Genomic DNA, 27,154 nt, shown 5'->3' on the forward strand with positions numbered 1-27,154 from the left:
CTACAATTCTGTGTCTCTGTATCTGGACGGCTGTCCATAATACCCCTTCTTAGAGTGGTCTGATAGCTGCCGACGGTACTCCTCCTCCTCCTCTGCATCACTGCCGTAACTGCCACGGTTCTCCAGGTAAGGTCTAATAGGAGGTTTCTGGGGTTCTGGAGGTCTGGAGCTAACACAGCAAGACAGGGAGAGAGAGATCATGTTTACTTCCATTCTGAAAAGCTGAGAAGTCCTTATACTGGGTTATTTGCTTTATGGCCACCTACAACTATAAAAGCACAAAGAGCAAACGAAATCCCTTCTAGCCCATGAAAAATTGCATGGTTGTGGTAAGCCTCATCTGGAGATGCATCTTATTTCCATCAAGCTGGAGCCTGATGTTCAGATTTGACCTACTGAACCTACCTGTAAGAAGTAGGTTCAGCTCTCTACAACTACCTGAAAGGGGGTTGTGGCGACGAGGGTGTTGGTCTCTTCTCCCAAGTAACTAGTGATAGGACAAGAGGAAAGGGCCTCAAGTTGTGCCAGGGGAGGTTTAGACTGGATATTAGGAAAAATTGCTTCGCCGAGAGAGTGGTCAAGCATTGGAACAGGCTGCCCAGGGAGGTGGTGGAGTCACCATCTCTGAAGTATTCAAAAAATGTGTGGATGTGGTGCTTCGGGACATGGTTTAAGGGGCATGGTGGTGTTGGGTTAACGGCTGGACTTGATGATCTCGAAGGTCCTTTCCAACCTTAATGGTTCTGTGACTCTGTCAATCTGTAATGCCAAATTCAAAATTATTTAATACCCCCACACACATATCAAAAGCTTAACAACACTTTATTCCCTGAGCAGAGGTTTTCAGCTATTGCTGCTACCCCAACTGACATTTTCCTTAATTTTTTTTGCACCAGATTCTTCTATGTCTGCTTCTTCTTTTGCATCCCCAGTTTCCCGTCTCAAGGTCTGAAGATATCTTATGTGACATTTCTTAAATTGATAGCCTTCTCTCCTCACTCAAGGCTCTCACTAGGGCTCTTATCCTTACAAATGGGGCAGAAATAACCAACACATTTGCTTTTTATACATTGTGGTGCTACCCATTTAATGTGACACTAAGGAGATATATAGAAATAAAATCTGCCAAGGGAGGGCATTTCTTTAGTTTCAAAAGCCATGAATTTTGCAGTCTCACACTGTACAAAAACAAGGTGTTAGCCTCCTTACACACTGCCCCAGTGCTTACACAGTCCCTCTAGGCCAATCATTAACATTCCTGTAAAAAGGCAACAGCACTGATTTCTGTATGTAAGCAAATGCTCCACGTGTGTGGTTAAAGATTACTTTTCACTACTTCTAAAAAGCTTCCAAGGCTATATAAATAAAGTATGCTTTCCTGTCCTCAAGAAGAAAACCTGAAAATAATCACTTCATGTTTTCCATTTTTGCATTTTAGATTATATACTATGACATCAAAGGATTTGATTCACTAGGAAAAAATGTCCCATTGCTGTTGGCTATTACTAAGACATAAGAAAAACTAAAGTCCTGCAGAGCAGAAAACAAAATCCATCATACAGTGTGTTAGCTCTTGCATAGGTGACTGCTCAAGTCACAGAAATATGCAGCATATAGGGTAAGATGACACAATGGTCAGCCAGTCCAGAAGTCATTGAATTCTAATGAAAGACTCCTACTTTCATGAGACTCGATGGGTGACCTCAAGCAAGTTTCATACTCAGTTTCCCTACCCACACAATACGTCTGTAACTGAATAAACATTTAAATAATTAAGTGTTATTAAGTACAAGTAATTAAAACAGCAAGTATTTGTTAAGATAGTCTAACAGTCATCAAGCATCTAGAACAGGGAGAATGGACATCAAAGCACATGAATGCAGAAAAGCTACTGAGTAATACAGATTGGGGCAAAAACCTGGCTCTGCAAATACTTCAGCAAAAGATAGCACTTCTTCCTAGGTAACTTAAATACTATGAATGAACTAAAGAAAAAAATATTCTGAAAAACAGGAAGAGTTCACTGAAGTTTTGCCCCACCTTTACAGCAATCTTTAAGGCACAAGGATAAAGTGATATACCAAGGCAGGATTATTTGTATGAATAAAAACTGGCAAGATCAGTTTTCCTCCTGCTGCTGAAGTAAACAATCAAGACAGAATGCTTTAAACTGGAGACACCTTACCTCATAGGCTGGGGCCAGGTCTGTTCTGACTTCTGTGTTTTGACAGGGACAGCATAAATATCTGGGTGCTTCTGGGCTATTTCAAGCTTTAAAAGAAAGTAGGAGAAAATGACTGTTCCTTTTAGGTCTATCCATTAGGGATCCTAGACTGTAGATCCTAGAGTCTAGACCTAGCAGTTCACAGCTACATCTGAAACAATTAAAGCACAAAATGATAACTGCTCTTACTCTTACTCCTATAATTATATCATCTTTTGCTACAGTAGTAATTCAAAGTGCACATGAAAACAATGGATAGCCAAAAGTAACAGGATTATTAGAAGACAGCTTTCTATAGTTACAATAGGAAGCCTTAAATCTTAATCCACACAATGTTATGTCTGGATGTGTGGTTTCCCAAGCTTCTCCCTCCAGAACCAATACAATGCAAGGGCATGATTTTCATTTTCAGGATGCAAGCTGTTCCATATGTTGGAAAGCACAGCAGGGGGAGAATGCTTCTTTTCATACCCTGGCATTCTGGGCCTCTTGTAGCTCTTGCATTCTTTGCATCCTCGCCTTATGATCCATCTCTTCGAATATTTTGACTTTCCTCAATACAGATTTTGGAGTATTTTCTTGTTCGCTTCCTTCCTCTTCCAACTTTGCCTCCTCCTCCTCCTCTGCAGGTGGGATTGCTGGCTGAGAGTTTCTTAGGATGGGACGCCCAAAGGCAGGTTTCACAGAAACAGGTGGTGGTGCTGCTTTGGCTGATACAGTTGAAGTCTCACTGCTGACAGCAATGTTACTTGATTTGGAGTCATAGTTCTTCGGGAAGTCGTATAGATCCTCTTTGCTTTGTAACTTTCCCTGTGAGTATAAAACACACAGACCAAGTTTGCAGCATCAACTTCATACTTTTCGTTTCAAATGAAGGCGTTAATCTGAAATTAATCATCTTGTCTATGTATTTAACAGTGTCAGTCTTTACCCAAAGTAACACTTGAAAGTTATCTGCTTTCAAGTAACACTGCTGTGACATTTTGGCCATACGCTTATACACTACACATCCACCTATGGAAGACTAGCACATTTAGACTTGTTTGTCCCATTTGTTAAGGATTACCAGATCACACATATTTGAAAAGAACTGTTATCATTTAAGTATCCTCTCTGCTTGACCCTGCAACATGTTCAGTCACACACTTCTCTCCACACTTATAATGCTTTCTAGTCTCTGATCATTCCTATTGTTCTTTCTAATGTGCCACCCTGGAGAGTTCTCCAGAAAGAGGAACTTTGTATTCAGATTTGTTTCTACAAATTTACCTTAGGTGGTTCAGGCTTGAATGCTGGAGGTGGACTTGGTTCTCTAAGGATCTCCCTGCTACCAGCTTTTCTCAACTGAGCCCTTGGTTCTGGACTAATTTTTTTTAAACTCTGTGAAAGAAAAGAGATAAAATCACTGCAGTATCCAGTAATTCAATAATTTTTTCTCTCTCTCAAGTTTACTATTTTGGGAACAGTAACCAGGAGTCAAATGACTGTCAGCAACCTCACCACAATCACTGCAGATGTAATTGCAAAGTTCAAGGTGATGAGACATCATCAGGAAACTGACAGAGTTAGGCAGAAAAGCAGAGCTATTACTATTTTTGCTCTACACAATGTAGCTCTAAAACACTATCAGAGTTAAGATAAAGCTGCAGTTTAAAAACCTCTCAATTTTTAAGCCATACATACAGGGCTTTAAGACAGTCCAAAGTACAGTCTTCCTGAAAATCCAATGATCTCACCTCCTCAGGATGCACAGGTTCAGAGGACCGGCTAACAGATGAAATCCTTGGTTCATCCAAGGGCTCATCAAGTTCATTGTCAGTGTATGCACCTCCTTCTCCATCTGTATCCTCTAGGTCACTGATTAGCCGACTGTCACAACTCAAATAGTCAGCACCCATTGCAGTAAGGTAAGACATACGATCATCTGCATCATCTTCCATGCTGTCCATCTAGAGGAAAGTCAAGGAAGAATTAAGGAACAAGTATTAAGTATGTAAGAATTAGTTTATTGCCTCCTCACCATTATCCCCTAGCCACAGCATTAGTGATGAAAGGTCCAAGGTATTAACAGAAAGAACAATAATAAGTAATTTTTTTGTTACCAACAAAGACATCAGTGGACTACTTGTCTGATCTATCCAGCATGGGCAAACAAAATTTTGAACACTTTTTACTGGCAAGAGACATCTTGAGACATCTCTATACTTTAGTACAGTATGGACTGACTGCTTACCTTTCCTTCTGATACCCATACGGCTTCTCCTTGCTGTTGCTGAATTGTATCTTTCAGACTACCATACCAGCTATCGTTGGCTGAATTCAAATTGATGGTGGCTGTAAAAATTGAAGGAAAAAGTATATATACACAGCAAATGCAATGTGATCCTTTACCCAGGTTTTGGTGTTTAACACTTTTTGTTTTAGTTAAGTGAGAACGTTAAACAACTATTTCATTTAGATCATTGACAGAAGCATGGTATTTTTATTTTATTGTTTGTCCATTCCCCAAGCTTATTAAATAATTTTTAAATCATTTTATTAAATTTTTTAATGATGATACACCGATTCATAATTTCTTTTGTATTAGAATTTGGCAGAACAAGGAACTTTGAAAAAAGTCAAATAAGGGATTGCTCATGACCGTACCTCCACACTCTTTTAGTTCCAGCCTGCATCAGTTAATATGCATAGTAGTGAGTGGATGTCTCAAGACTCACACAGTCATACCCACTACCCTGTTGGTAAGCAGGTTAGACATACATTCTTCCATACCTGTAAAGAGGTGGGAACAAGTTTTCTTCAGTTTGTTTGCCTGCTCATAAAGTTTTCTTGAGCTCTTGTTAGATGTGGAACATAGCCTTTGTCTCATGGTTTTCACACCTTGCTTACTGTCTGGGTTAAAGAAGACCACAATTGGAAACCACTGGGTATAGTTCAGCAGGTCCACTGCTTTAGGAGTCACATCCAACAGAGCATGTTTATCCTGTTAACAAGAAAGCCCAATCAGTGTGCTGCTTGTGTGGAACAACAGGAGGTGGTTGGAACATAGTATCCTATGAAAACCAGGATATTTTTGCCCAAATAACTTGTTGGATTTTTTTCCCCACAGTTACATCACATTCAGAAGCCACAGCAGGCAGACATTTTCTTTCAGCTCCATTTTTCTAAACAGCTTTTACCTGAACGTCCACATTCTTATGTTAACTCTCATGTTAAGTAAAATGCACATATTCCTTTTTTTTTTTAAATAGGCAGTGAAAGTTAACTAGCTTTTCTCTCTACCTGCCCCTACCACAGTTTCCATTACCACAACTATTCTGGGTGCTATCTGTGAGCTTTTATCTACACTTACTAACTGACCCAAATCTCACTTTTTTCATTTAGTATCTTCCTTCTTAGCTACTTCTAGTGCAAAGGTGAATGGGATTTTCAAACGCATGCTTCAGTGGAGCCTGAGCTCTGAACAGACTTCTGTGTGACATTCAAACCTCTCTGGCATCAATTTTAATGGGCTCAGCGCAATAAGCTGTGGAGTACATTCTTTTTGACTAGGTATTTTAGGCTCCTTCACTACCACCTATTTACTTGATCTCTAAACAGTCTTACAGAAGGATTCAATGCAGTCTCAGCAGATGCCACTTAGCTATCATAGTCACTTCCCATTCAGTTCAATAGCAGTAACTGAAGCAATCTAAAACGTTAAGTTTCTGATGACAATTAAGAGCAAGTAGAGCACTGCATGACAGTACAGCCTCCATAGCAAATTCAGAAAGCATATAGTAAACCACAGATGCCCCTTTGTTCAAATTTAGAAGGGACTAAGGAAGGAGAATTTAATTTCTAATATCAGGTTCACCCTCCCACTTGGAGGACAGCTATCAAAATTATAAAAATTTCAAAAGAGCCCTATCATTAAGCCAAGTCTGCTTATTGCAGAAATAGATGCAGCGAAGTGCAAGTTTTAGGAGCAAACAAATCAAACAACACGTTTTGGAGTGTAAGCGATTTTCACAGATAAATACTCTACCTGCTCAATGATTTGCCTCACTGTGTTCAAGCGCACTACTCCAGTTGACTTCTCTGAACCTGCATCTCTGGGTTCTGTCTCTGCAAAGACAACATTTTAGCTTATCTAGAGCAGCCAGGCAGCTGTGATTATTAAGTTATTCATTCTCTCAGTTCAGGATGATAAGGAAGCTAGGAAGAAACCTTACTTGCTGTCTGGTACAGGTGAGGCAAATCATTTGACAACTTCTCCATAGCAACATCTGCAATAGGGCCAAATATCACCACAGGTCTCTTGAAACCAGCTGAAAGAAAAATATTTGGAGAAAAGATAAGTCCAGTAAGACTGGTTTTATCTGTAAATAAAGTGGCACAGACAAGATCCTCAATTACTATGCAAGGTTATGAATAAGTTGAAGATGTATTTTAAAAAATTTATTTCAGAAAAGTTTCTGCAACAGCATAACTCATATAGAAAGCTATTTTTATCAGCTGAGAAAGCAAAAGAGATTGATTTAATTTAACAGCTTCCTTATTCCTTCTAGTGAAGATGTACTGAGAGGATTCTACATTCTGAAAACAGACAGCAGATCTTCAGTAATCTTTCCATCCAGCAAAACAGTATGAACCTCGACCCAGTGGGTTTTATGTGAATAAAGACACAAATGCTAAACCAGTTGAAGAAGCAAAGAAATGCAAAGTACTGTTATGTTTATGTCAAAACCAGTCCAAACACGGTCCTCAAAAGTTACTGAGGGAATGCCATTCTATTGCTCAGTCTTCATCTTGACATCTGGGAGATCCTTTAAAACAGTTTTTAGTACTTGTTTTATTCCGCAATGCTCTCATGTGCAAATACCCAGAAAATTATCTTGACTTGCTCAACAGCACTAGTAATACAGCTAGTTTAGAGTCACAGAGATGACCACATCAACCTTGATTACATTTGGACAAGCTGTTGAAAATATTTGAGTTTTATTTGTTCTCAAGGTGATGTTAAAGGCTATTCATGAGCAAGCTAGATAGTGATTGATCTCAGGCGTATGGATTGTACTTTCAGAGCTAGCCAAGGGGAAGCTGAGGAAACCATGCTTGTTTCTTCCTTTTTTTCATTTTAAGCCTTCAAATTGGCATGTGTGATTTGGAAGCAAGTGAGAACAGCCAGCAGTTTGAAAACATAAAAAGCTGTTGTCCTAGAGTAGTTAATAGCATCGAGAAATTTGCATTTTGAGAAAAATGGCATCCCTTCCTGTTGCTCAAATTTAACATGGAAGCCAAGTTCTTCAAAATCATTTACTTAGCAGACCAAACCTTTGGACACTAAACCAGCCAGCAATAAACGGGCAGCTGCCTCACAGGAGTCTCACTTACCTTCACGCAACTGAACTCGCTCATAAGCTGGGAATTTTGTGCTCACAGATACAATAGCTGTCAGATCTTCACGACTCTTCCTCAGATTCTTCTTCACTCCAGATCGCTGGCCACGTGTTCTCCAGAAGTCTGCCCTATCACTTGAGCCATCTTTTTGGGCATTTTGAACACTGGCCATCTGCTCAGCTCTGACAGAGAAAGCACAGAGTTCATTTGTACAGAACTAGTCAAAGAGGGCAAAGGTGCTTTCACTGAAGAATAAGGGATTTTGAATTTATAACAGGTAATTTGCTAGACAGACAGCTGTGAGTGGAGGAAAGAATAGAGAAATCCAGGTTCTTTTGCCTTGGAGCAAACACAGAGTCAGAATGATGCTCTGACTCACCACAGCTACAAGATTCCTGGGCCGGAATGAGTCTTTGGGTCTTCAACTGGTAACTCACACAAGCGTAAATGAAAGAATGCAACTGCAAAGAGGTGGTGAGAGAGTGCAGCTCAGAACTGACGGCCTAAGAAATTACTGCCACTATTCTCTTCTCCATTAGCCCTTATAAGTTAAGTCACTTCAGCATAGAAAAAAAGGCTAGTTTGGTGAGATCAATTAACAGTGATGACAGAATCTACTAACTAGGAAAGGGGCAGGGGAGTCACATAAGAAGCACATTTCAGGAACATCTGCACAATGCAATTGTGAGCTTTTTCCCCTCCATCTTAAAATCACATCCACACTCAAGAACGTAAAAGCTACAGTCTAAAAATACAGAGGTTTTTTTTCTGATGAATTTTAATAATTTTACTCGTGGTGCACATTTGAACACTTTACTACCTCATGTGAATTTTGACTAGGAAAGCATATTCAAGTAAAAAACATTGCTGTGGTTTACTCAGTATTTCACACAAAATTAAGGACTACAGCTACCAAGAAGTATTAGCCTTAGCATAAATTCTTGAAACATTTTCTGTAAGGATATAGAGAAGAAATTCGAGCACAGAAGTTCTTTTAAAAGATTAATCATCAGAGTATTCTTGCACACACAGTCATGAGCTCTCTAAGTATAGGGGGGCTTTGTTTGGTTTGTTGGTTTGGTTTGATTATATTTGATTGGGGGGGGAGATGAAGAGGAAGTGAAGCAGCTAAGTGGTCTAAGATTGGTTGATTGCTGAGGCAGGAGCTCTAGGTCTGTGCTGCAAATACCTGGATCAAGTATGTAGGTAACACCATCCCCTCTCCTCCTCTCCTCACACAATGCCACGGTTCTAAAATCTACAGTTTTACAGGCACAATTGTTTGTGAATAAAAACAATCTATTCATTCTTGTAAGGGGGAACAAAAGGGGAAAAAAAAGGAGAAAGGTATGACATAGGAAGCAAAAATAATTTGAAAAAAATAATCTTACTTCTAACAACATGTAGGAAGACAGGATGCCACCTCACCTGCTCTTATTTGGAATGAGGCCCTTTTCCAGTTCATTTCCAATTCTCACGGCCAGCCAGTTTCCCAGTTTGCCATCATACAGTGTATCAACTACTCTAAAGATCTCCCCTCTGGTGAATGATAAGCTCTGTGGTGACTCTTTTTCACACTCAAAGTGGCTCCTGATGAAGAATGAATCTCCTCTGCCACAGGCCATGATATCTCTGTAAACTGAAAGAGGAACTCCCTTTAGTTTATATTTTTTCACACTTCAAAAAAAGATAAAGCTGTCATTCTAGGGAATAGTTTTGAAATTTTTCCCCTCCACTCAAAAAGATGCAAAAAATCAGCCTTCACATCCACTGCCCTACACACACATTACCAAGAGTGTTCTGTACTTGTACACGTACAGACCTCACAGCTCTGAGGGAAGGAGGTACTTGCACCTTCTCAAAGCAAAAGGCAGCTATGGTATTTCAATATGACAGCAGGCTGTGTTTCCCACAGGAAAGCAAGACGCTTTGCTTGCTCTTTAACTGTTCATTAATAAAACCGTCCATTTGTTGCTATCTGAGTCGCTTATGACTGCCAAGGCACAGCAGAAAAGGAATGCTAACAGCACATCTTGGGCCAGCTGCTACAAACAGAAAAGCAAAAGGAACAAGCAGTACCTTGCCTCTCTTTTGGATTAAGAAGAGATGCTATTTGCTAATAATGGAAGAGATGGAGCAGTGCTCTGAAAAACAGAACATACATGTGCATCGACATGACCCTTGTGGTATGCAGTACAGCTGTCTCCTAAACTACTGAAAAGGAGGGTAACTAAAATGCTATCAAGAAAAAGCACGAGAGATTATTTGTGGTTTCACCACCAAAACAAAGCTTTTTAAGCTTTTAGCTTCATGGATACATGCACATTTTGTTCAAAGCACCTACCTTCATATTTGCTTTGAGCCAAAATTGTCACTGTTTCACCTTTGGGAATTTCTAAGAGATATAAAACAGCATCTTCCCGAACAATGCCTCTGAAGTCTTGAGTGTTTACCTATGTACCAAAAAAACCCAAACAAACAGAACAAAATAATCCTCAAAAATCAACAATGAAAGGAATAGCCAAACATTTTGGTTTCATCTTTAAAATCTTAAATATTCTCTTCCCGTATTATACTTCTTTTTTTAAAGTCAGTATGGATGTCTGTTGCCATAAGGAATATTTTATTCCAGTTATTAACATTAATTTTTCTGAAATAACAAGGTCCTGGATGTGCTGCTGGATTGTTTCTTCTATTTTAACAAGCTCCAACAGGCATTGAAAATCAAGGCTATCACAAGAGAAAACAGGCAGAAGAGAAGATTACCGTAGCATCCTGTTTGAATTTTCCGAAAAAAATGAGAATGTAAGAGGACAAAATGGCATAAATGATATAATTCAGAAACTGGAAAAATAAATCACTGTTACCCAAGGAAATTACAGAAAGATGAAAGAAGAAAAATATGCTGGCCTCAATTTTCCCCCACTGCAAGACTAGAAAGAAACATTGCACAGAAAATTTACTCTCCCATCTTGGGGCATTTTTCTTGATTAATACTTCTCCTACTTACCCCTTCCACAGAATCTTAAACAAACTAAAGCTTGACATACAATTCTCCTTCAAAAACTCATTTCAGTAAGATCCCTCCATCATACATGCACACTTCCAAAGCAATAACTTGACTTCCTAAGATCATGATTTCTTCCATATTTCCACAAAGAAGCAAACAAAAAAAAATACAAAAGTAATTTGCATTTCAGGGACACATACTTCTACTCATACCTTAAGAATCTGATCTCCTTCCTGTAGTCCCTCCTGATCAGCTGAGGTGCCTTCCTGAATTCCAGCAATAAATATCCCCACATCATTTCCGCCAGCCAGTCGTAGACCCACGCTGTCCCCTTTCTTGAATCTCACCATTTTTGTATTAGGACTACAAGATTTACAGGCAGAAAAAGTAAGTAAGGCCAGATGTTAGGCATGTGACAGTAACAGGTTGTCAAGAGAAAAAAACTGCAACCTTTTCAACAAAATTGTATTAAGAATATTCTTAGACCCTTTCTTTCACTATATAGGCTGTATTTACCCAGGTAACTCTTCAGTGAGGGAAGGAAGCAGAGAATTTGCAATTTTCAGAGTGGAAACTGAACTAGGAAGAGCGACTAAGTGTCATAGAAAGACTTGACAGAGCAGGAAAGCAACTCCCTGTTCTTAAAGTCCAAAAATAGTTCCCTACCTATTGGATCCTCTCTCAGATAAGGAGCTGGGTTTATTGCGAAAACAGCCTGAGTTTTAAGTAATCATACTCATTGTTTTTTTCTTCTATATGCTTGAGAATGGTCAGATGAATTAAAATTATGCCTATTTTCTTTGCAGTTTAATGTGTTTGTTAGACAGAAGTCTTTGAGTTTTCTTGTAGTGAGAAATATTTCTAAGTATACTCTACTGGTATGTTAACAATCAGTCCTTTCACATTGCAGTGCAAGAGGCTACTGGACTAGGTTCAGCTTTTTTGCTGTCAGAAAAGCTGTATGCCTGAGTGACCTTCCAACACAGAGGACAGTACTTATCTGTCAGCCTTTCTCAGTAATACCCTAAGCCTGTATTATAAATTCCCCTTCATCAAAATAATCACTTGATTAATTTGCACATCAATGACAACATATGCAGGGTCCAACCCAGAAAAGATCTGAGAAGAGAATCCATTTGAGAAAATACTCCAAGCTACAGAATATCTTCAAAACCTTATCTTTAGGCTTTTCCTTACAATCTCAGTCCTCCTCTCCCTTCAGTTTCTGTATTTGAAAACATGTAAGTTGATTTCCTATTAACAGTTTGCAACTTTTAGTATCTTAGTTGTTAAAGAATCAACAGTACCATTTGACCACTTATAAAAATCATTCAAAAAATCCCACAAAAATAAACTTTGGAAGGAATATTTTGTCAATTTCTAAGCAGAGACTAGAACTGCAGTACGGACTGCACAGGCTTGGATTTGAAGAAAAGACGCAAAATTTCAAGTACACAAGTTTCCAGCTTGTAAAGAAACACACATATGTTTGGCCTTGTCTTGCAACAAGCTTGTTTACAAATTAAATAGCGGACATTCAGTTTGTACCTTAATATTGTGGGGAAGGGGAGAGTTGTCTTTTGTGTACATATAAAATAATGGAAGGGGTGTAAAATACACTTCCATAGAACCACACAGGTTGGAATGGCTCTCTGCTCAAAGCACATTGTTCAGGGCCTTAAGCAGTTATGTTTTTTAGTATCTCTGGTGGTGGAGAGCAGAAAAAAAATATAAAAATATACCACTGTGTATGTTCCCATGCAAGCCCAGAAGCACAGGGTGTTCTATACCTTCCAGGAAGAAGCCAGGTCTGTATCTTCCAGGCAGATACTTCTAAAACTAAGTTTAACTCAAATATGGTCAGTTAGAAGCCACGTCATCTCTTCTTGACATTAAGTTATAAAGGGAGTATGACTCCAAACCTGAACCCATACAACCAAGAACCAGGTACTGGTCACTGGAAGAATACTGAGTACAAAAGAACATGGCAAGTGCTGTCTTACCCATATATTGCTTCATCTTCAGGGCTGGGTTTAAGAATCGTTCTTGTAACTGCTTTTGGTTGAGACACTGTATGTAAAAAAAACAACAGAAGTTACTGAGCTATTAAAAAATTATAAATGGCAGCAATTTTTAGCTGTCAGATAGCAATCAAACCCTCCATGCCACAGATTAATACAGATTTAAATGTCAAGCATCTATTTGACTAGAATTTAGTTACTTACCTTTTTTTTTTTTTTAATTAATGAAAAAGAACAAAAGGGTCAGGGAAATGATATACAACTCTTTCAGATAAGCCATATCAAATGTCAGGAATAGCTTCATTTGGCTGCTTAGGGCAACTGGCTACAGTAGATGCTCTAGGAGACTACTTGCTTTTTGAGGTGGTAGTTCTAATAAGTAACTGCCTCCAGATAATCTCAGGTGTTTCTTCTCTCTGCACCACAAAGCAAAGACAGACCGCTTCTCTGTGTGTCAGGATGGGGATGATATGAAGAGTTATACTAGATGTGTCAACGTGATTGGGGAAGTAGACATCCTGTGGCCAGGTGTAAAAAAAGGAACACAAAACTTCAAACTCTGACCTGTTGGGTCGTCTTGGTACTTCAGTTCTTTGTTTGTGGCTACAGCTGTAACAGCAGGAGTAGCAAAGTCACCAGATGATTTGAATGGTGTAGGCATTGCTCCCATCCTGGACATCCTACTAGATGGATCATCTTTTGCACTAAAAGAAAGAAAAATATTAAAAAGTATAGTGAAATCAAGTAAGAATGCTACGTATTTTAAGAATTTCTTTGACAAGCATTAGAAAAATGGACTAGAAAAGACTATTTCTTACTTTGGCTTCTCTTTCAGCTTTTCATTGGATGAATGTGAATCTACATCAGAATGATGTAATCTGTCATCTTGAGGGGAGAATGATCTGTTTGACTCTATTTCAGAAATGTCTGTAAAGAGAGCAGCAAATCAATACATACAGAATTTGTTTAAATAACCTTCATATCTGATCACCACATTTACTTACAAAGCTTTCACATATAAGATGTGCTGAACCTTTAAGCCTACTCCTGTTCCAAGTTGGATTTGACTAGGGTTCAGAAGTTGCTGTATGCTTTTTAAGTGCTTCCATCCCCCATGCCCCTGAAAATATTTCAGGAAGGTTTCACACAACCTTTGCTAACACACATCACACAACTACTTTAAGCATACCATAGACTCATTAATTAGTGTTAGCAGCCTTTTATTCGAGGTGTCATGGAGGTTCCCGAACAGAAGACCACCTTCACATTAACAGTCCTCACACCATTGCTTTTCAGTGACAAAAGAAACAGGGTAGCCCTCAGACTTGAATGGTATCTCAGTCTTCATAGTAAAACCTACAAAAAGTTGCACCCAGTATTCTGACATCAGAGAAGCAAATATCTTGCACTAAATAATGTAACATCCAGCTCACACACAGACCCTGAGCCCTTCCCAAAGCAAGATTATGTTGAGAGATACAGCTTATACACTGTAAGAGATCACTTCTACAGAACAGATACTGGAAATAGAAACCAGTTGTCTAGGGGGACTGAATTTCCTCCTATCCTGACATTTTTCCCTCCCACTGAATGCTGTCATGAATGTTAATGCCCTCAGAAGGAGAGACCAGTCCTATCCACGTGTTTCTAAAATGAAAGTCTTTTATTAAAGCAACTGACTTGCTTGTTCTGAGAAGAAAGATTGATTTTGCCAAACCAACATTGTTTCTTCTATCTCTGCCCCTGCCCAAAATGTAATTACTACAAAACGACTACTACAAAATTCTTCTTTCACCTAAAGGAAGCGGGCTTGATGCTTCATTGGCTGTTACTAGAGTTTGTTTGTGTTTGGTTATTTTTGTTTTTTTTTTAAAAAAGAAACTAGTACCACTCTACCACAGCAAAACACTATAAGCTCTATTTTGTCCCTGCACAAAGGCCAGAACTTTTTATCCACATTAAACCTCACCATCCATTTCCGAGTCACTGTCATTCAATGAAGGAATGTTGAGCAGTGTCTGCTTTCTGTCCCTGAGGACAACCAGCTGGAGCTTCCCCCGTGACTTCTCAATCAATTTTCGGGCATCAGCTAAAGACATGTTCTCTGTCACTGTACCATTGATCTGGACATAAAAAGGCAACAATAACACTACAAGTAAACAAAAAAGTCCATATTGTAGACTCAAGTGTGCTCAAGTTTAATAGTGAACTTGACTATAACATGAGGTACTCGAGGGTAACCACTATAACAAATGCGTGCTAAACTGCTAACAGTATAACCAGAACAGACCTTGAGAATGATATCCCCTTCATGAAGGTTGCCATCTTTGGTTGCTAGGCCAGTATGGGTCATTTCTTTTATGAAGATCTGACTTCCAAGACGGAGACCATATTCTGGAATCATGGAAATAATCCACTGTAGCTTAGAAGATGAGCGAGGATGCATTTTTTTAAAACTACACAGTGTACATGCAGCACACCCCATCACACCATAAGAAAAAAAAGCGGACTTAGCAAACCCACTTAAACCCCTAGGCTAACTCTCCTATTTCTGTGCTGTCACTACAGTAAGAACAAACAGATGGATGGTTACTCTGCACCTTCAACAGCAAAACAATGTCTTCATTCTGGAAATGCTTATTAACACGCTGGACTAGATTCTCTCTGCATCATATTTTGCATGGTGTAGAAAGAGAGGGAAAAGAGTAAAAAAATCACTGTTTTTTTTTACCCATTGCTCCATGCTCACCCTGTCCTATCTGTACCCCAGCAAGTGTCACAGTTGTTTAGGCAAAGGATTCCCCCCCTCTTTTTTCCAAGTTACTTGGATCAGTATATTTGCTACTTAAAAAGAAAGGCAACACTCTTAAAACACGCACACCCTAGAACAACAGAAAAGGACAGAAACAGTTATCTGCTTTAAAAGATCACCACATTTGAGCGAGTATGCAGAGTATCCGGCAGAAATCATTACGGAATTACTAGCTACATATAAAACTTAACAAAGACACCTTAAATTTTTCCTTGTTTGTATACCTATCTGTAATATCTTTACAAGTGGAAACATTATGTGAAGTGGAAGAAGAGGAAGGAGGGAAAGGGATCCTTGCCAGTCAGTGAAAAAAGATGTTGGCTCCTGCATACAAAGCTTACATGAGCAGAAAATTCTTACAGATCACAACAGGGCAATTAGAAAAAAACAACCCGCAAAACTCCCACAAACAAACCACCACACCCCCCAAAAAAACCCAAACAGAAAAGAATGCACAACCTAATCCCAGATACGCTTTATACCACAAAAGTCTTTGTTTCAAAGCACACAAAAGATCAGGCTTTTGGCTTTCATTTACTCAGCAAGGAAAGGCTGTTTCAGCTGTTGCTACTTCAGTATTCTTTAACTACATTCTGAAGTATTCAGGACCAAACAATCCTTGGAACTAATTTAATTATACTGAAGGGAAGAAATAAGTGCGTTATTAAAGGCAGTCTACACTTCACCTTTTGTAGCTGACCCTTTTGCACATGTGCCAAGTGTAACATGAATCACAATCAGATTCATGTTTCCCACCAGAACGAGAAGAATAGAGCAGAGAAAATGGAAAATGAAAGGATACAGTGGCTTGAAAAGACTGAAACGATGTGGGTGAACAGTTCTTTGTTCAAAGGTGAAGTTCAAGGTGCTGGGGGAAAAAGCACCCCAAAACATCCAGGAAGAATGAAAGAACAACTTAGGCGATCAGCTAGAAAACTCAACATTCAACCTGTAAAAGCAGAGAATATGCAGCTCCTCTCCCTCTCCCACCAACATAACAGGCTGTATTAAAAGTCAATTCCACTCCTCCCCTGCCGTACCTACCTTCATTATGTCTGCCTTTTGTTAAGAGAACACTGATTGGTCCACTCTGATCCTGCAGTCCGAAGTACTCGTGTTGATGGTGTACTGCAGGCGAAGGACTCCGGGAACGAAGCCTGTCCTGACTTCGGCTCCTCACTTCCCTCCCATATCTAGGATCAGGTTGAGATCCATGACTATAACTGGGTGGGCTGTAGTCTCCTCTGTAGTCCCGTTCATAGCCACCTTCCCTGTCAATGCTCCTTCCCCTGCTCCTATCTCTTCTATAGTCTCGATCCAAGCTCCTGTCAACACTCCTTCCACGACTTCGATCACGGCTGTAGCTGCATTCCCTAACACGGTCTCTGCTTCGGTTACGTCCTCTGTCTTGTTCATCTCTATAGCTCTGATCCAGGCTGTTTCCCCAGCTTTGGCTGCGCCCTCCATTACCACTGTGCCAGCTTCTGTCGCTATAGCCACTTCGAGCACTTTTGCCATCAAATTCTGCACGGTCATCCATTACATCTAAAGTTCTGTCCTCATAGTCAAGGGAGGGGCTTCTCCTCAATGCAGCAGCCTGCACTTTCCTTGGTCTTTTCACTACCTGTTCAGTGCAATAAGAAAGAAAAAAACCCACAACCCTCCAATGGTCAGAATGTGAAATTCCATAGATTAATATTCTTCACACTTCAAATAGAGTCTCGGGGAAAAAACCCACTAATGTTCTACTTATAGAACAGCCAATAAATCACATTATTTAGATGGGCAAAAGAAATATTACTAATTGGGAGGATAAAGAACAGCGGGAAGATTAAAAAAAAAAAAATCAGATCAGCAATCACATTCTTTTACCCCTGCAAGAGTATGAGTAATGAATACTTTTTCTCTTTTTCCAGATTACTTCTAAAAAACACGATAAGCCCCCAAAAGAGAGATTTGTGGATGCCTTTCTCAAAGCTAATCTGGGCAGCAAATTCTTGGGCAAGGTCTGTGTATGCAGGACATACACATTCGCTTCATATGACTTTGATTTTTGCCAACTACCACTCATTATTCAGTAAAATTAAAGATTGAAGTCATGTTCCCAGTTTTTCAACAGGATAACTTTGTGACACTGTTGTTCAATTTCCATTTGTGTCACCTGTAGAAAATATGTCTTTGCTTTGTTTTATTTACTTTGTACATTCTACTGGGCAAAGGCTTACTTTGCTTTATGCATTTATAGTACACTTCACAGAAGAAAATCAAAATCTTAACTGGTTACACAGGTACATACCACTATAAAGTGAATACATTTGTAATTTACTTACAATGGTGGCCACTTTTCCACTTTTCCTAAGCTGTTGGACTGCAAAAGAATGTGGAACATTTTCCATTGGGGTCCCGTTAACTATGACCACCCGGTCATTTTCTCTGGAACAGGTGGGAGGGGGAAAAAAAAAAAAAAAAGGATTTAAGAGGCGTCTTCATGAAAACAGCAGAACAAAATTTCCTATTTTTTTCAGGAGGAATCTATGGATTTCATTCACTTTAACAAGGAGTTCTGCTTAAAAACTGTGTTTGTTACACAAACACTATAATAGAAGCTTTCAGTATATTTAAAAATTAGACCTTGGGTAGTGGAGCGTATCTTTGTTCATGTACTATGTCCAGCTTAAGTACCTTGCAATGTCAAAGAGATTTTGTTTTTTAAAGAATATTTGTGATGACCATTAAAGCTTTTATTCTTTTTTTTTTTAAAGTTCTTTCAGAACTCCTAGTCTTTCACATCTAGTGCTAGACTTCTTTCACACCAACATAAGACTTTCATGAAAGCTTCAAACTGCTGCAGCCATAGCAGTATTCAGACAAATCCTGACAAGTACCACTCCAGTACACTTTTCTGAAAGACTGGTGTTCAGATCCCATCGACTCTGAAGAAACATGACTGGGGTGGGAACAATCAAACTATAATACACAAAAAGCCCTCCCTACCCTAAAACACAGGCCAAAAGAGATTTATTAACTTGTCTATTCAGACCTTCTGCATGTGAAATAGACCTTTAAGACTTAACTCAGTCACCCCTGGGAGACAGATTGATAACACATGATTAATTAAAAACCATATGTTCCAGAAAGGCATTTCAGTGCAAAAAAGTGCAGGAGATTAAAAAAAAAAAAATCTACCTCTCCTCATATCATTCTGGTGACTATACAGTTACTAGCTTTACAGTCAGAGTGTTAGCTCAACCAATTACTGGTTACTGTGCCATTTTCTGCTAGATAAAAGAGATCTTTAGTACCCATTATTTTCCCTTCACTGTAATCAAGTCACATCACAATCTTCTTTTTAAATAAGAAGATTACATATTTTAAGCCTCTCTTTGTAAGGCACTTTCTCTACCTCCTGAACGATTTTTGTGCCTTTCTTCATACTCTTCCAATTCCTTTTACTGAATGAGTATGCCAGAACAGCACACTATATTCCAGTATCTGTTTCACCTGGGCTTTAGGTGAGAGTTAGAATAGCTCTCTTCACAGCCCACACACTGAAAGACTTGAAGTCAATGTTGTAATATTACATCAAAAGCTCACACCTATTTATGCTCACACTACCCTAAAATGGATTGTAATTCCCACACACACTGAAGGTTAGGCCTACATTCCTTGGTTTGTTGGAGGAACAGCTTTGCATTCAGTGTTATTCAGAACGTGTTTTGTCTGAATGTGCCCAAACTGTTTGATGTTGCCTTGTCATCAGCAATTTACCTAGGATCTTGCATGATTTGTGGACATGATTTTATTCCCAAGATCTTACATAATTTGTGGACATGATTTCATTCACAAATCACAGGTGATTATGCAACAGGATGAATGATAGTGGTGTTGTGCAGGGATCACTGCTACAAAATGAAGGTTTTTCATGTTTATGTTGAGAATGGTTTCTTACCTGTTTCACAATAATCCTTTTATCCAGTCCTTTAATAACTACTCTCATGTCAGCCTTTTCATTACCTCACCAAAAATTAATGTTTGGCAAAATGGCCAGAACCTACTCCTTTGAATTACTATTACTGCACAACTTGGGCATTCTTCCAAACAGTCTAGTCCTCATCAGGTATTCCAGGTCAAAGGATGAAAAACTGATCAGAAGTGGGCTAGAAACTCTTAATCTCAGCCTGGAGACTTAAAATTACTTGTCCATGATAGATGTTGCCTTATCAAGAATGATGTTACCAGGAAGAATACAGAAACACTTAATTTCTTTTTTTTTTTTTTTTTGTTCAAATATAAAATAAATATTTAGCAAACACTTTTGTTTCTCTTCCCCCATTATTGCTTCTGACACCTTAGGAATAAAGACCCTTCTCTCGGCTGACTTAAGCCATTCTCTTGAAAACTAATGATTGATCACTAAATGTGCTTCCTGGAGGAAGAATGGGGAGAATGTTTTAAGATACTAAGTATTTCTAATGTTTCTTTAAAAGAAATGCAATCTTAAGAGAAACATACTTAACTACAAGAGTTTTTCAATACCTGTGCTGGTTTTGGCTGGGATAGAGTTAATTTTCTTCATAGAAGCTAGTATGGGGCTACATTTTGGATTTGTGCTGGAAACAGTGTTTATAATATAGAGATGTTTTAGCTGTTGCTGAGCAGAGCTTACACAGAGTCAAGGTCTTTTCTGCTTCTCACCCCACATTGAGTAGGCTGGGAGTGCACAAGAAGATGGGAGGGGACACAGCTGGGACAGCTGACCCTGGACGACCAAAGGGATATTCCATACCACACGATGTCATGCGACAAGAAAAAGGAAGAGAGGGGACATTTAGAGGGGTGGCGTTTGTCTCCCCAAGTAACTGTTACACATGATGGAGCCCTGCTTTCCTGGAGATGGCTGAACCCTTGCCTGATGGGAAGTAGAAAATGAATCCCTTGTTTTGCTTTGCTTTGTGTGCATGGCTCTTGCTTTACCTATTAAACTGTCTTTATCTCAACCCATGAGTTTTCTCACTTTTACTCTTCCAATTCTCTCCCCCACCCCGCCATGGGGGGGGTGAGCAAGCAGCTGCATGGTGTTTAGTTGACAGCTGACACTGTCACTTAATTTCTCACAGAACAGCAAATAAAAACACCTCTGGGTACAGTTTTTTGTTTTGTTGGTTTTTTTGGGCTTTTTTTTTATTATTTGAAAGAGACATGTAAGTTTTCAAGAGGGCATCAAACCTTGAGTGAATTGAATCAACAGGATTTCAACCAAGCCCGTCTGAAGGTTTTACGTATTCTATAGCCATGACCCTCAAAATATGCCAGACAGAGAAATAAGAAATTGCTTACTGAAGTAATCCATCTGCTGGACCACCTGGGAGAACATCTGAAATGACTATCGATGTTTCACCATTTTCAAAATGAGGGTTATCTCTGCCGCCAGAAACTGCAATCCCAAATCCTCGTTTTGAATCCTTTACAACAAAAACAAATACAAAAAACCTCAATTCCATCCATAGGAATTTTGATAGGCAGAAAGAAGAGTAACAGGAATGTTCCTGTGATGGCAGTCTACCTAGATATTACTTAAAACGTGATAGTTCCATGCAGAAAGCTGCAGAAATACACAGCACCTCTAGATTTAAAAAAGAATGGGTTTTCAAATCCATGTAACAAGACAACATGTTCCCCTGTTCCAAAACCTCAGTCTATGGCCTTGTGATGGTTAGTAATTAAGCAAAGGACTCACTAACTTAGCCTGCATTTTGCTCCATCATCCCACTGGTTATTCATACCAAATTTATTGTTAAATAAATCTATTTTTTAGTGATGCCTGGAAAACTGGAGCAGCTTTTCCAGGATGTCATCTTCATTATGATGGCTATCTAGTTTGTAATAACTACTTACTCCTCAATGAGACTAAACAAGGTCATGCCTGATTACAAAAAGCAAGCAGTGAACTTGTCAATTCTTTATAGTTATCCTCTCTCACAATCAACTATTTTAAGTATGTAATTCATTACAAACCTGTTGTCATAGAAATATTGCATCCATAAAAGCCCTGAGATGGGATTCATAAAATCAGGGAAATACCTTAGTTTTATGGGAAGTACTTTCATGCTTCAAGCCAAAATATGGAATTCAAAATAATGGTAAAATTCATTGGTAGTGGCTGATGCAGCAAGTCCAATAGTCCAATAGCCCTTTTGCCACTTCAGTAGTATAAGCCTGTCTCTGAGGTAAAGAAGCAATGCTCATTTACAAGATATCAAGATCTGGAAAGTTGGAAGTTACAGGAACTAAAGTCTGCTTCTGCAATATTTCTCTTGACTACCTCTGTAACCTGAAAAATAATCCTTTCTCAACAATTCAGCACATATAGCAGGCTGTGTACGAAAGATCGCCATTTTACCTTGGGTCATCAAGTTGAGTTCACTACAGAACATGTAAAAAAAAAATGTAAGCAGTGCAGTACAGGCTGCTTACCAAACCCAGATCATAAGAACCGCTGGGAAGACCACCACCACTGCCAAAGCGCACATCCTGTACCATGGTGTGGCAGCCCAGCCATTAGAGAACTCAGAAACAAAAGGTCTACTTTCTTTAACTCAAAAGTACTCATGAGATACTTCCTCTTTTCTTAGAAGAACTGTTAAAAGTCACATCCGTAGTCCATTATTTTAGAAATTTTGATACGTCATTTTCCACTAGATTCTACACTAGTAGGTATTAAAGTATATATTTAAGAAACCCCAAACAACAGTGGAATAATGTTCAGTGATTATTGTAAAGCTTGGACATTAACTACAACTGCTTGATATGACCATCTGCTTTGTTTTTGTTATGCAGTGATGAATTTAGCTATGTGGCTGGCATGTGGTATATTACACTGCCATTACAAAGACCAAACAGTACCAAATATAGCACTTAAAGTGTTAATTTAATTTACTCTTAACATTAAAGAGTCACGCTGCTGTATAAGTAACTAGCAATTAAGTTTTAAAATGAAAAACAATTAATCCTACTCTAGACTCAGATATGCTAATAACATCTGTCATAAAACATATTTAGACTAAACCAGTGCTTGAATATTTGAAAACTAAAAATATAACAGGCGCTCACTCACCTTTTGTAAGGTCACAGTGTACTGTTCCCATATCAGCTCTTCCATGCCTGGGGCCTGTTGCACACAGAAACCAATTAGCAAAACACAAAGCATACAACTATCTAAATTAAAATGTGAAATACCCATTAAAACACAGGTATAAAAATAATCCACATATTCTAATAATTTGGTAGGGTTAGTATAAAATGCATGTATTTCGACTGATGATGATTTTTGTTCAAAAAGGAAAAAAATATTAATAGGTCCCAGATGATAGAAAACCTTCACAATTCACTGATTTAACAGCTCGTTCTGATTCTCTGGAGAAGTCTCATTCAGCAAAAGCATTTAGTTCAGATCACACGAGCATTATATAGCTCCAATTCAAGTAACATCCAAAATACTTAAGGAAGACCTCTCCATTCCACTATGCAATAACATTATCAGTTGAGACTGAGGTTTTCAAAACAAACTAGCCCTCAGATCTTTTGCTTCTTGTTCATGTGGATTTAACAAAATGTTTCATCCACTGTAAATAACGTAACTGAGTATTTAGGTTCCCCTCAAACTAAATTTTACAGGGAAACACAGTGTATCACTATATAGCACTCATACAACCATTTCTGCGACACTCCTCAGAAATATTTTTTTTCCGCATTTCCAGCTAAAGCTGATCCTGAAGTGACCAATTTATCTTACACAATATAACCTGAAATCTTTCCAACATTACAGCTTAAAATATAATACAGAATAATCACCCAGCTGTGATGCATTGTATAGTACACAGCCAGCTTGTTCAAGTGTACGTCCTGTAAAATGAGGAAAAAATGAGCCACAAAATTTGACGCACTGCAAACATTTCAAAATGCAAAGTGTCCATTGCAGAAGAAAAATCCAGGCATTGCATGAGTATGTGCAGGCACATACTCGAGCCAAAGGTTTATTTGGTTTTACTGCTAAAAGTCTTCTTTCTTGGGAAGCTAAGAGTCTGCTCAGAAAACTGAAGTTCAGAGAGAAGCTCAGGTTTGACTTAACAGTCTTTTTAAAGGCATTGAAGGGACTACTGGCAACTACACTCCAAAACAACAGACAGAGAAGTGACACAAGACGGGTATGTCTGTACTTATAAAGCATCCCCTGTATTTCCAGAGCAAAAGCCTTCTGGCAGTACACAACTGTTTAGCAAGTTATGGATGCTGTTTCTCAAATGCAAAGAACCCCATGGTATATTCTTCCAGTGGATTCTGGGCACCCTGAAGAGGAACTACATTTACATTTACACATTCACTGTACTGAAAACCAAATCTAAAATCTAAGTCCTGCTCAGAGTTCATGAGGGAATACACAAAACATTCAGTATTCTTACCAGGAATTTTATAACACTGAACAGTGTTAAATTTCCACTGTTCTCCCAGAAAATGAACAACGCTCTCCAGTTCCCACTTCCAGGTCCAATCAAAAAAAACAAAACAAAACAAAACCCCAAAAAACTGGAGGGGAGGATGGTTTATATTAAAAATAATACAAGTAAGTATTTTAAAATCTCTACTCATCTAGATCAGACAAGAGTGGCATTCATAACTGTTAGAATGAAAACATATGTGTCTCGGGTCAGTGAATTACTCTGCTGAAGCACATGGTGAAATTATTTTATCTGGTATTCCCATTTAACCAGCTGACATGTCTAACCCTTCAGTTAGCTGACACTGAACTGTCTCACTACATATATTGTCTTACACAGAGAATCTTCCATAAGTAAAAAATTTCTCCTTAATTAAGCACTTTTTCTAAGCTGCTGTGATGCTGTGGTCAACAGAAGCAACTAGCCTTGCTTGTCTGCCATGCATGAAAACGTGTAAACAGTTTACCAACTACTGACCCTTGGCCACACAATCACTGTACCACTTTCCTATGTGGTATTTTTAAGGTCTGCAGAAAACCAGTCTGTGCTAAAGAAGGGCTTCACTGTCACTTAAATTCCAGCTGATTTCTCAGAAGCAAGTTTTAGAAATGAAAGACAGCATCAAACGATGGGTAAAATTTAAAGGACAAGCAGGTGGGTTCAAATTTTGTAGAAGGAGAGATGGAAAATCTTTTCCATCCTTCTTACTATATAAAAGACTCAACAACTTACACATGCAACAAGGACATCGCTTAAATTCAGTTTGCACTGTATGCAGTTCTTACCAACGCTACCTCCCAGCCCAGAATACCAAGTCCAGCTCTGCACCCGCAAAACAGCAGGGCAGGCGGGAGGCAATCGACAGCAGCTTACAACCCGTGGGGACGAAGAGCGGCACAGGTGCCTTACTCTCCCAGAAACTCCAACACCAGGTCTTCCAATACACTACCAACTAACGGAAGGCCTGAGAAATGACTGCTTATTCAGTACAACACGACAGAAAAAGGACTAAGGAAAGCACAGTATCTGAAAGCATAGAACTATATTGAGAATTGATTCATTGGTATGAAACAGGTAAGCTCACAGGAATTTCCTTCCAGAAAACTATGCCTCCCATGAGCAGTGGCACAAGTAAAACCTGGTGCCCAACTGGAGAGACGCGTTATGTAGTAAATCAAAGTATCGTAAACTAACAGGGCTAAGTTCATTTTGCTCTGACAAGTAAGCCTCATGGTAGCTGGTCACAAAAATAGCAAGAATGGAAGAGAAACTACTGCCTACAGACACTACAGTTAGAGTCTTGCAAGATGTTGAACCTACAGTATCATCTCATCTGTGCCTAGAAAAAGTTCCTCATACTGCCAGTGACTGTCTCAGGTACTTTCTATGTAAATTTCTGGAGTTTATTTTTAGCTTGAAACTGTTACTGAATATTAAACAAAAACTAATTAATTCATTCACTTTTAAACTCATAAGTATTTGTTAAAGTAATGTATTTTTAGAAGCTGCTCCTTGCGAAACTGTCTCCCATTTGCTGTATGCTATATTAGTGAATGAAAGTACACTATGTACTTGCAAAGCTGATTTTGTGCAACGTAATGACCAAGACAACAGGACTAGTTCTGCCATAATGATAAAGCTATGCAGGCTCTGTAAAACAGTCCAGAGAGCTGAATGGTCACCTTGGAAGCCCACAAGGCATGAAACGCATCTGTACTCCTCAAATCTCTCGGCAATAATCTCTTCAACATTATAAAACATACTACTGCTTGCCGTTGCCACGATGCTGACCCATACTGACAGATTAATGGAGAATAGAAGATTGAGAGGGAGGGAGAGATAGACTACAAATGTTATAAACCATCAGCCAAGGACCTGATCAAAACTAAGATTGAAGTCTCCACCACAATCACAAAATTCCTGTATTCCATGTCTAATAATATAACTCTCCTCTGAATGCACCAAGTGATGGGTTACAAAAAGCCTCCACCAGCTTGCCAGTTTCTTCATACTTCATCTGTAAGGAAACACAAAGGAATCCTCAGTGGTGTGTGGATGGCCATTTCACTGCCAGATTGCATACCAAAAAGCTGGAGAGAGAAAGGCTGGCAAAATGGTTAAGAACCCCACCTCCAGTCACTAATAGTAACTGTTTTACAAGTCCACCCAGGTTTCACACAGATAGCAGGCTACCTGCAGTAAATGCAAATTACTGTAATTAGCTAGTCTAAATTCATTAGTGACTAAAGTCAGTCCATTTCTAATTAGAACACTATAGTCAGGATTTGCTTAAATCTCCCTAATGCTCATATACCAAAATGACAGGTGCTTTCTACATACCCAAAATAGACTGCTTAACAGAATCTTTGGCAGGCAACTAGTCAGGGTGCTAAAATCGTCTGTGCGCTCGAACAGGCAGCTGTTGGCAACTCTCACCAGAGATTTATGCAATTACTTGCTACTGAGAGATCACGAAAGACAACTTCATTCAGACTGGAGGAAAAACAAAACCAGCAGACCTGCCACAACAGTTATCTGGCTACAAAAGTCAGCTGGAGAGGGGTGGGATATATGGGGGGGGGGGGGGGGGGGGAAGAAAAGACTTGGAGCAAGATGCAACAAAAAACAACTCACGTGCCCTTTCAAAATCCCCAACTTTTTGACTGCATGTGACCACATTCTCTGCAGAGCTTGAGCTGTCTTCATTGTTGCAGGATATAATCTGTGAGGGGACAGCGTACATCCCCGTCTTTTCATCAACCACTCAACATGGTTATGTAATTCTAATACAATAGTGGCCTACATACTAGAACAAATCCTGCCGTCAGTTTCACACAGAAACACATCAAAACCACAGCAGGGAAATCTACCAGGAGTTTAACTAATTCTCACTTTAACAGACCTCAGGAAAAAGCAGTACTGTAAGCTTATGGTCTTTTTTTTTTTTTTTTTAATTAAGTGGCAGAAACAGATTGATACATAGCAAGTTATTCTTCTTTCAAGCACATATGGGTTCACCCCACCAGGAACCTATGTGAAACTTTACAAGAAAAAAGGCTTAAGAAGCACAGTGCAGATAATTTGAAAATTCATATTCTGACTATAATATTTTCTAGTAAAAATTACCACTTGACTCCATTGTTGTGCGTAACGCTGTGGTTTAGCAGCCTCTATCAAGTCTTAACAATTTAACTGCTGAATCCAGGAAGT

General features: G+C 39.0%; 1 protein-coding gene across 2 annotated transcripts; it reads right to left on the bottom strand.

The window, feature by feature from the left end:
• Positions 1–27,154, bottom strand: TJP2 (tight junction protein 2; the record flags this gene model as incomplete). 2 transcript variants are annotated; one of them, XM_082013545.1, is made up of 23 exons in its annotated part: positions 1–169; positions 2,186–2,271; positions 2,696–3,034; positions 3,494–3,604; positions 3,961–4,173; positions 4,458–4,558; positions 4,997–5,207; positions 6,252–6,331; positions 6,439–6,534; positions 7,601–7,788; positions 9,035–9,245; positions 9,951–10,059; positions 10,829–10,979; positions 12,620–12,686; positions 13,202–13,341; positions 13,456–13,564; positions 14,607–14,760; positions 14,928–15,031; positions 16,494–17,073; positions 17,780–17,882; positions 20,787–20,911; positions 22,564–22,617; positions 26,579–27,154. In XM_082013545.1, 23 exons carry the CDS (start codon positions 26,699–26,701, stop codon positions 1–3), a joined length of 3,624 nt encoding a protein of 1,207 aa, XP_081869671.1. The 2 variants fall into 2 exon arrangements, with proteins under 2 accessions (XP_081869671.1, XP_081869672.1); XM_082013546.1 differs by lacking the exon at positions 26,579–27,154 and adding an exon at positions 23,301–23,315.

The sequence above is a fragment of the Phaethon aethereus genome, assembly GCF_964289735.1.
Source record: "Phaethon aethereus genome assembly, chromosome: Z".
Taxonomy (NCBI): domain Eukaryota; kingdom Metazoa; phylum Chordata; class Aves; order Phaethontiformes; family Phaethontidae; genus Phaethon; species Phaethon aethereus.